This window comes from Brachionichthys hirsutus, chromosome 8 (genome assembly GCF_040956055.1).
Source record: "Brachionichthys hirsutus isolate HB-005 chromosome 8, CSIRO-AGI_Bhir_v1, whole genome shotgun sequence".
Lineage (NCBI taxonomy): Eukaryota > Metazoa > Chordata > Actinopteri > Lophiiformes > Brachionichthyidae > Brachionichthys > Brachionichthys hirsutus.
The window spans coordinates 11,943,759-11,954,762 of NC_090904.1; the positions used below are offsets into that span (position 1 = coordinate 11,943,759).

The following is an 11,004-nucleotide window of genomic DNA, read 5'->3' on the forward strand; positions in this document are numbered from 1 at the left end:
TTTATAGCCAAGATAATACAGCAGGGAACAAGAGACGCATGGAGAAAAGGGGGATCATGACTGTCTTAAATCTTATCTGCTGTGGCTCCTATGGGCCCTGCCCTGCAAACACACAGACACTTTGACAATGTAAGCAGGGCTCACTTTGAATATATCATAGGTTCCACAACAGAGGGATTGACTTTTGTTCCTGGCAGCATGAAAAAAGAGAAAACTTTATGTTCATTTCCCTCTAGTGTTGTTGTGGGAAAAGTGTGGCTTGTTCTTTGTGCCGTCTGTTTACACCGCATGGAGTTGCTACTGTATGTTGGTGAGATGTTTGCTGTGCTCCTTGTGAGACTGGCAGGCTGTTTGTATACGTTGCTGAGGAGATGCACGTCTGCTGTGCTGTTGATAGCTTATGTGGAATCTGGAGGGCCGATTGGGTGATCCTTCATGTTGCTGTGCTGCTGCAGGAAAAGACGCACACTTAAAGAATGCTGCATCCATGCTGCTGGGAGCAGAGGGCTGGATTATTCAAATAGTTTCTAAAGTAATGCTGACCTCTAGTGGAGATGTGCAATTCAGTGGATTTACTGTAGGAAATCAAAAGTCGCTCTCACATTTACCCGCATATTTACCTAAAATCAGCAGCATGAGAGAATAGTTTGAAGAAATAAATATTTTAATTTATTAAACTATCTCATTGTGTCGGAAATACAAGCAACAAGGGTGATGCCAGAGAACACTGAGGACAAATTTGTGCCTTACAGACTTACAGAAGAATCGCTACATTGAAAACACATTAAAATCAAATGTGGGACGGACATAGACATGCTGTATTTACACACGGACTCTGCTGCTGCAAAAGTAGGCTGCACTATTTTGTAATCCTGAAGTAGAACCACTGAGGTCGACTCCTGGGTTTCAATAGTTTAAATTGAAATTCTGCTTTTTCCTGACTCCTTTCCTCAATACTGTCAGCACAAGATTGGAGGACTAGGCTGTCCTTGTTTGTTGTTCCTGGCTACTGAGCAAACCTCCAGCCTGGTTTAATGAAAAAATGCAATGCTAAAAAAAAATCCATTCAGGTCTGGAAGCTTGCACTCTACTCAACTCTAGCTGCAAAAGCAACAGACATCCAATATGAATGCCCAAAGACCTGCTACAGTATGTTAGTGGTTAGCACATCCATCTCAGGTGAGGTAAAAGGCACTGATGTGGCTCTTGCTATCAGTGCCGATGCAAGTTTAAAGTTTAGAGACAAATGGGTCGCTAGGAGACCGAGCCTGAGTCTTCGGCGTCCGTGGAGTCGCATTCGTCGGCGGACTCCGTGAGAGCGGGGTAGGGCCGGGGCTGGTCCAGGTTGACATAGGTGACGTTCAGACTGATGTAGTGTTCTCCCTCCAAGCCGGACAGGATGGTGGAGACAGCCGACACTAAGGTAGCAAAATTGGGCCTCAGCTCTGATTCGGGGTCCCAGCACTGAAGCATGATGCTGTATCTGGAGGGAATATAGACAAGCGTCTGTCTGAGCAAGGAAGGGATGGTCGGATGAGCTCACTGTGTCACCGGCTAGCATGAAATAACTTCATGTCTGTGAGAGCTAAGAGATTCAACTGAGCTGTTTCTGATCTGATCTGATAATTACAATGTACTACAGTCACTTTGCTGATAGATTTGCTGTGTGTGTGTGTGTACAGGTGGTTTTGCATGAGTGAGTGAAAGAAGCCGTGCTCATTAACTCTCAAACTGCAAAGCCGAACTCTGCTGGAGTGCAAAGTAGTGGAGCGTTTACAGGTGTAGCACGACTGAGTCACCTTTCAAACACCTTATTATTGCTAATGTTAAAAAAAAGGCTTCTCGTCCATCTGTGAACCTGCGTCAGCTTCATTAGTATTCACGCTAAAGGAGTGCTTAACTCGGTGTTACATTCGATGAATGCAACTATATGCAGTAGTTTTCTTCCTACTCACAGAAGGTCAGGGCAGTACTGAGGCTGGGGGAGCCGCCTGCCCTTCAGTAAGTAATGTGTTATGTCATAAGGGTCCACTTCCGGGTAGGGGCTCGCTCCTCGGGTCAACATCTCCCACATCAGAACGCCAAAGGACCACTGCACCAGGGAGAGACAAAGGTTAGAGTACAAGAACTCCACATATTAAAATCAAAGTTTAAAATATAACCAAGGTGCAAATTGTGTCTCTTCCGTGTTATTTATCACTGCGATACATTTAGGATGGTGGAATCGAGCATTTATGTTCAAACTTATATAGTGGAAAACATGATCCGATATTAATTATGCTATAATAAAATAGCATAAAGTATATCATCTCCTCACCACGTCTGACTTGGAAGTGAACTTCTGTGTCCGCAGACTCTCAATGGCCATCCATTTAACGGGGAGCTTTGCCTTCCTGTGATCCTGAACACTGTAATACTCCTTATCAAAAACATCTCTGGCCATGCCGAAATCTGCCACCTTGACTGTATACGACTCGTCCAGCCTTAAGACCAATGAAAGTGGCATTTACATCTTAACCGAGTGCAAGTGTGTCGTTGTGCCGTCACATTGTACCAAATCAAAGAGAAATGAAAGTGAATAAATTGCTGACTCACATGCAGTTACGCGCTGCGAGATCTCTGTGCACAAACTTCTTCTGAGCCAAATACTCCATCCCTTTGGCAACCTGCAGGCCGAAGCCAATCAAATCCTTCACAGTGGGGTTCTAAAATGCATAAACACGTGACAAAACCACTCAATTAAAACAGGTGGAACTGTAATGTTATCAGATGGCTGCACATAAATCGGACTGTTAATTCCCACTCTTTAAATTAGACGTCACACCCTCTTCTCGCAGCGGATGAAGTGTCGCAAGTCCCCATGTTTCATGTAGGGTAGCACCACTAGAGGGAGGCCTTCCTGGGGCAGGAGGATGCCGAGGAGAGACAGAACGTTACTGTGGTGGAAACCTTTCATAATGATGCCCTCCTTCAGGAACTGCTCCACCTCCTCGACGTCTGTTATTCCTGATGGCACGCAAAACCATACAGATGTAAAAGTGAAGTAAAAAAAAAAAAAAGACAAAGTAATCGTACTTTTGAACAGTTGCTCTTTCAAAGGAACTGGACACTTTCTGGTGCATTCCTAAAATGTGTAAGCATCAACAGAGATGCTCAAGAAGCAGACATTACTCACTGTTCAAAGACTTGACAGCACAGTGAATCTCTCTGTTGTTGTGGTCTGTGAAATACCCGTGATAGACGGTCCCAAAATGACCTGCAAAAAAGAAATGGCGCAGGGCTGCAGCTTCCTACAGATGGGATCCATTCTGTGTTTTTGTCCCAGACTGAGGCTGTGGCGTTCCTTACCCTTCCCTATGATGCGGTGGTGCTGCACGAGAAGCATCTCCGCAGGAATAAGAACATCCTTCACCTCCTCCAGCAACTCTGGCCGAAAACTGGAGATGGAGATCTTCTCTGGAGGCATGAGTGGGGTGTGGGTAAGATCTATGCTGCCTGTGGCATAGGTCAAGCTGGGGAACACCGCCAGCCCCACCAGTGGGGTGGGAGGATTCAGGGACGCTACTGGCAAATGTCCAGAAAGAAGGGCTTTGTATGTGTGTCGGAAGAAAATGAACAGTGCAATTGGCATCAAATATTACGCGCCAGGTACCTCGCCTGTAGTCGCCAACAGGTGACAGCTCCACATTGTTTGTGCCAGAGCGGTTAACGCTATGAGCCAACCGGGTCTCTACCAGGGAGGCTTGAAAAACATTTCACAAGACTTTTTAATCATCAACTAGATGAGGAAAAAAATGTGTACATCATTTGCAATAACAGGGATGTTCTGGTTGAGAGACTTTTGTATTAAATCCCACTGCAGAGTGGTTGTATAAACCAGGCTGATCAAGGTCCACAGAGACGAGCCTACCTTTCTTCTTCTTCCTTAAGTGTTTCATGACAACAAAGGCCAGCACCGCCCCGGCCACCAGGGCCGCCAGGATTCCCAGAACAATGCCCACCATGTAGTGGTTGCTGACCCGAACCACCATGCCAACATTGTGGACCTGCCCGTTGATGGAGATCTGAACAGCACAATCCGTTATACAAAGTGAATCAGCATTATCTTCTCTGTGTCTTAATGTTCCACTGGGAAAACATGTCATTTTCAAGTTATTGACAAATATTGATATGTTTCAGGAATCTTATCGGGCTCTATCATGGGTAACTTCGTTTGGGTGAATGCTATACACATCGTTCTAGTAAAAGGCTACTTGGTAGGCCAAGAGGATCCTGCAGAGATTACAGTATGTCCCTCAAATGGCTTGGGATAGAACCTTGGGCCCACCCAGAGAAGCTGGAACATGCTACTGGGTGGATAGAGGAATATCTGGAAAACCTTGCCTCCCTGCAGCTACACAAACCAGATAAACCATAGAAACGGGTGGATAAAATATGTCCATGTCTGGCCGCTGAATATGACAGTGAATGCCGATTTGTTCCCACTCTACCTCTGATTGATTTGCCCTCTTACTCTCTGGCCTACTTTAACCTAAAGCAGGTTAAAGTAGGTTGCTTATTTTCCCCCCAGTTTTCAGTGTTTGTAGTAAAATAAGCTGAATGGCTGCCGGGAGTAGTGTTTTAACTATTGATAGTGACATGAGTTGATGTCAAGATTTTGATTTTGACTGCTTGTATAAACTAGTTATCTGCTTCTGTGTTTATGTGTCAACATTTTCCTGGGATTTGCATAGGAAACAAACATGTAATCTACTTTGCTGATTTTTTTAGAGGGCATATATTGAGCTTTTTATTTTTTGCTTGTATGATTTGCCGGTTCTTAACTGCTTGTCAGTGTAAATGTGCAGCGTACAAGAAGTGGTTGATGTGGGCTGTGATGCATGCTGGATTAAGGTAAATCAGTTAAACATTATTTAAACCTTTAATCTCACTAACCTTCACTGGCAGACCGTCACTCGGGATGGTCATGTTTTTGGGGATCCTGCAGGTGATCTCGTTGTCCAGGACTTTGGCATCGCAGTTAACGCCCGCCACTGTCATGATGATGGTCATACAGGAGCTCACCAAATTCAGCTTCTGATGCTGCAATATAAAATCAAAGATATAAGATGAAATGATGTGGTAAATATTACAAAACACATTTATTCATAAATTCAGGAAAATCTCTTACATGTAAGGACACTTCATCAAACCCAGGGTACAAACTGAGCACTTGCCCCTCTGTTTCAAAAGGTATGGGCTCGCCATAGGGGTGGTAAGAGAACTCCCTGTCCCAGAGTCCCAATGCTCCATCCATGTCAAAAGAAAGCTCGCCTTCCTCACTCTCATCCCTGAGGAACACCGGAGCCAGGCATTCCATCCTGGTGGACAAAGACTTCCCGATGCACTCCTGAGGGGGGAAAAAAAACACAAAAAACAGTGTTGATCATCCCCTAATGTTGAGCCGGAAAAGTAAAATATAGGTAATCAAGTTACTGATGAATATAATCTCCTGTACGTTATGACAAAACTGTACCCTTGTCACAGGTTTCAAGTGGCTCTCGTTGGGTTTAAAACGAATGATGGTGCGGTAAACAGAATCCAGGTTCTTCCCCTTAATCACAATTTTTGATCCCCTGTAATGCAGACAAATGTGAGATATTCTTAGATCGTACATTATGTCAGTGAAACTAATGGGAATTTATCCTAAGAGTGAACGTTTTCTAGTGAATGCAATATTACTTTACTAAACACAGATGTAAAGCAGCTACTTGTTGCGGCATCTTACGGTACCTGTCAAAGCTACAGCCTGGCAGGACGGCCGTAATTTGGGGGTTTTCCTTGTAGTAAAACACCTTCGTGGTGAGGATGGGAGATTTGTCGATAAAAACACTCAGAGGGACGTCCCTCACCTCTGAAATGTGTCTGGACAGACAGATGATGGAGGACACATTGCCTTTCGACTTTGTCACGCTGTAGGGAGACGGGGGGGGGGGGGGGGGGGGGCATTCATTACAAGCCAGAACAGATTCAAAAGCTGCACACTTTTAAATGTGTGTTAGACGTTTAAATGCAGGAGACGCTTTTTCGGTTATGAGTCAATCCTTGAACACCAAAACCTTTCAAGGAGCAGTTGGAACATGTTTGCTTAATAAAGCGTCATAGCAAAAACATTTCATGGGCTGCAAAATTCTCTCTACCAAATGGGCCGCACAAAGCTGGAAGGAAAACCTTCATTAAATGAACAGTCATCTGAAGATAACGCATTGCCCAGACACCCGTAAAATCATGTTTCCATGGAAACAAGAAAAAACAAAAAACTATTTATGGCGTATGGACTTTGGTGAAGCTAGCGTGTGCAGTTTGCAAGACAGTTTATCACAATGGATTGCCTGATACAGCTATTAAACATGAGTTAGACCAGATGAAGACCTTTTTATAGGACAGGGGACATCATTGAGAGTGACCTTCCTGGTCTTCCCAGCATCCAAGTGAGGACCTGTCACTGTGATGAGGGTACCTCCAGCACGAGGCCCATAGTTGGGCTGGATTTCTGTGATGTTGGGAATCTGGTGGGAAGTTTATTAGGAATGTGTTTCAACAGATTCAGTAGCTTGTAACCTGTTTATAGCTTGTTTATAACATTTTATAGCTCGTATGTTGCAGATTAATAACAGGATAACAGCACAAGTTACCACAAAGGTAAATCCTGGTGCTTCTGCCTTCCCGTCGATGGCGTAACGTCCTTCCACCTTGCCCTCATGGACCTCTACTGTAATGTGGACTGGTTTCGAAGGCTCAGTGGCTCCAGAGCGAATCTTACAAACCAGGCTGAAGAGCAACACAGCAAATTGCAAGTAATAAAACTCCGATTCACTTTTATTTTTCATGGTTGGTGTATAAAGACACCAAGAACAATTTAGAACTGTTTGATGATGATCCAGATCACCGTGTGGATGCCTGTAAATCCAATCAGGAGGGGAGTGAGCTGCTTGGCGGAGGTTTGCGCTCTGCGAGTGCTTTTCTAGTGTTAAGTTTAAATTTAATAACCTCCACCAAGGAGGTCAGTTAGCTGAAGATGTCTCAGTGCTGCAACAATATGTTGTTTTCTTACATTCTCACAATGCTTCTGGTGATTAACAGCTTTCTTATTTAAAATGCATGCTTTGAATTTTCTATTTTGGCAATAGCATGAAGAAACTGCAAGGACTCCATGCATGGCTACTCACTGTGTGTTGTTGCTTTTGGCTGGAATCACTATGCAGGCTGTCTGTCCCAGTCGGACATGGTGGGTCCTGGTAGTGATGGCCGGTCTCAGTGGGGACTGGAACTCCCACCCACACACTGTTAGCTCTGTTTGACCATCAGGGGGCGCAGTCCGTGGAAAGAACTGCGTCAATGAAGCAGAACGTATAGCGCCACCTTGAAATGAAAAGTTGCACAAAATCATGTTTGCATCCCACCGTCGGAGACTAATCTTACCCCGCTGATCCCTGGTGGGCAGGATTCATTCCTCCAGCGACTTTGGCACTCGCTTTCCCAGGAGCACATTCCGGAGCACCAGCCACAGCTCATGAACTTGGGAGCCGTCAGACACACGGCGCAGGTTAGGAAGTGTTGGCAGCCGGGCCCTCTTTGGGGAACCTGGATCATCTGGAACAGAGAGATTAGAATTTTAAAGCGGACATATGTGTGTGCCGGACTATGTCATTATTCATGGGTGTATGGCCTGAGTAGACGATTCAATAATTTATTCCATCCATTCAAGAAGAGAAATTGATACCGGCCGTAATTTAGCGCCGTGGTGTCTATCAAGTTTATTGATTTTCTTTCGCCACTCATTCATTGTCCAGGTCAGGTAGCTCGCAGCAGGCAACTAGTAAAGGGCAGGGAAAACGTCCTGGGGAGCTCTCCAGAGGATTTGGGGGTCGTGGGTGGACAATCGGTCAGCCCCCCCCAACTCATTTGTAATTATAATGTAATCTGACCTGCGTGTCTTTGTGTGCGTGGGAAGAAAGATGACCCCCAAAGGCTTTATGGCATCACCTAGCATTAATACCCGCGGGGCCATTGGACATGTTTATTAAATCTGGAGATGGCTTCACTCACATTTTTGATGTGAAATTGCCACTGTACCTTGTCTCCAACCACGAAGAGCAGATACTCCGATGAGTAAACAGCAGCGATGGATGAGACCTTCTGGTTCTCCAGCAAAGAGTAATTGGCAAAGATAATAGGGCTTGATCTCCTCAGCACAAACTGCAAACGGCGTCAAAACAAACAGCAGTCGATGGTCAAATACAAAAACCGGGTGACAGAGAAATCAGTCGTTTCTTAAGTCAGGCGGGGTACCTGCAGCAGGCGTCCGGTGGAGGTACCAATATGGGCTACAGTCTGGTTCTCTATGGTTGTGACCAGCAACGATGTGAGCAGGACGTCTGTCATCTGTCGGTTGAAGAGGTCCACTCTGTAGTAGGGTTTGGACACCATAGTAGGGTGGTCTCTGCATGTGGCGTTGTTCTCCATGCTCTAGCACGACAGGCAGCAGAGGGCACGGTGAATGAGGAAGTCAGCGAGACGAAAGATAAATAGAAGACTTTATTTAAAGCAGAATTATTTCCGCCGCCAAGGAGGTTATGATGTTGACTGTTTATCTGTTTGTTAGCAGGATTACAGAAAAACGGCTAGATGGATCTTGATGAAAATAAATCTGAAGATGGGTCTTGGTCTAACTTGGATCCAGTTAAATTTTGAAAGTGATCTGGATACCTGTCTGGATACAAAAAATATATATATATATATTTTTTTCATATCCAGACAGCAGTGCCGGTTTCAAAAATTAGATTTTGTTTTTCCATTTACTTAAAATTGAGGCTTCCCCCCCAAAATAATTATTGTAAAGACCTGGAAGCCGGCAAAATAATTACCAATTCAAGGAAATGCCAAATAGGTTGTGTTTTTGCTGAGTGGTAGATATGAAAGTGAGTAATGTATTTCTGGAAACAAATGAATCATCCTAACTGGTAGACGTCGGGCAGACTCCTGATATACTGCTTGTTTCCTCTTGTCCTCCTCGTGTATCAGCCAGACGTGAAGCACGCCAGACTGAATGTAAGTTTCTATTTTTCAAAAGCTCAAACCAGGATTCTTGACCTGACATTATACTTTATATATCATCTGGACTCGCTGCTTGTTCCTGGACCGACGGGCTCACCTCATGTGGACAGCTCTCGCAGGGCTGGAAATGGCAGAGCCCTCTGGAGAGCTGTTCTGGTCCAGACTCGCAGCAGTCATCCACACCATCGACAATCGCTTTATTGACATTGTCTATGGGGAAGGCGCACAGCGCCGAGTCGTGGTGCGTGAGCCTGTTATCATACGTGACAGCAAAAACTCCGTAGAGAATGTCATCCTCCTCCTCCGCCCCTAACTCTTCTGCCAGCTCTTTACCTGCCTTGCCAAAATGGGCTGCCTGGACCACGTTGTAGACCACATCCTTATAGGGTTCGCTGGCCACGTTTCTCCTCCGCCGCTTTGGTTCAAACCGGCACTCCAGAATCACCTCGCGGTACCGCTTCATCTCCCATTCATTGCGTGGGAGACGGCCCAGGCGAGTCTGGAACGGAGACGAGTCCTGATCGGGGCTCTCTCTTTGAACTGACAGGAAGTAGACAAACTCCTGGGTGAAAAAGCTGTAGACATATTTAATATGGAATGTCCTCCGCAAGCCTGGAAGGACGGTCAGGCCGCGCACATCGTGGTAGAAACCGTCTTCTGTGGCCAGCGGGCGACGCACCGATATGGACTTCCTTCCGTAGCGCTGTGTCACGCTGTCGTTGACAGTGGTGGCAACGAAGAAGTAGACCGTCTGACCCTCTTCAACCATCGTGACTCTGGTACCCAGCGAGCTGGCCACGCAATCCGGACAGTAAGCAGCAGAGTTTGAAGCCTTTCTATACAAACACTTAGACACAGTAGGCGACTCTCCGTTCGAATTAAGTTGGTGGAAATAGCAAACGCCATATTGAGAACTTCCACACGAGTACAAAGACATAAACATTGTATCCAGCAGCAAGACCTGATTGTTTGTGTCCTCTGGGAAGTTGGGGTCCTTCTCGATGTTGCACAAATTGCATATCTGACACTCGGGGCTCCCCGCCGGCCCAGTGGGGAGCTCCCACACTTTCTCCAAGCTTCGGTTGACTGCCTCGATCACGTTCTGAGAGGCAACATACACTTCCTGGTAGAAAGAGTTGTTGACTATGTTCTGTATGGGGCCCCGAGCCTGGAAGAAGGGCATGGTGTAAACCACAGAAAAGTTGACCGGACTGGGAGCAAGAGAGGGGCAGTTGGCCAAAGCAAAGGTCAGCAGAGTCTGGAGCCAGACATATGTCCCCGACGGTATGGCCCAGTGGACCATCTCCACTCCGGAGCAAATGGGTGGCGACAGCACAGACAACGTTGGGTTACCTCCAGGTCTGTTGTCTGGACAACAGCATGTTTAGGATACCTGAATGAAGAGAAATCACAATATTCACATTATCATGTGAATATGTCGTAAAACAAAATGCCTCCTAAACAGACAAAAAACAACAACAGTCCAAAGTCGAACTGTCGGAAGTCACACAGGTCGTAAGTCGGCGACATCCACGGTAGCAGTAACCTGGGTCTGTCCATAAGTAAGAAAATCTGACAAATGTAGCATCTTCTAAAACCTTTTAGGAAGTCATAACAACACAATTTATAAAAGGTTGTGTCCCCCTGATTCCAGATCCACACCGGAACCAAAGGTGTCGGATGCATTACTTTATAGGAGCTTGTATTATTTGTAACCGGGGAAAGATCAAATCAATAGCGCGCAGTTGTGTTTGCTCAATTATGCCCTGCAATGATTCATAATGGATCTGAGGGGACGAATCTCATCCTCTTGCAGAACTAGACGATGAATCAATTACATGTGGCCATTAAAATAAAAGCTTCCGCTCTCTCACCGCCTAAACTGGGAGGGGAGGTTTGAATAGTCGC

The 11,004-nt window shown here is 45.6% G+C and overlaps 1 protein-coding gene across 1 annotated transcript; it reads right to left on the minus strand.

Moving 5' to 3' along the window:
* Window positions 1-1,254: 1,254 nt before the first annotated feature.
* mst1rb (macrophage stimulating 1 receptor b) lies at window positions 1,255-10,399 on the minus strand. The gene is made up of 20 exons (XM_068742381.1): window positions 9,194-10,399; window positions 8,332-8,508; window positions 8,116-8,238; window positions 7,462-7,632; window positions 7,209-7,369; window positions 6,675-6,810; window positions 6,412-6,548; window positions 5,773-5,952; window positions 5,516-5,615; window positions 5,171-5,389; window positions 4,936-5,082; window positions 3,911-4,064; window positions 3,653-3,742; window positions 3,349-3,573; window positions 3,176-3,256; window positions 2,825-3,006; window positions 2,596-2,705; window positions 2,318-2,483; window positions 1,956-2,092; window positions 1,255-1,483 (listed from the first exon to the last, which is right to left on the minus strand). The coding sequence occupies exons 1-20, from the start codon at window positions 10,397-10,399 to the stop codon at window positions 1,255-1,257; spliced, it is 4,131 nt and encodes a 1,376-aa protein (XP_068598482.1).
* Between the last annotated feature and the right edge of the window lie 605 nt (window positions 10,400-11,004).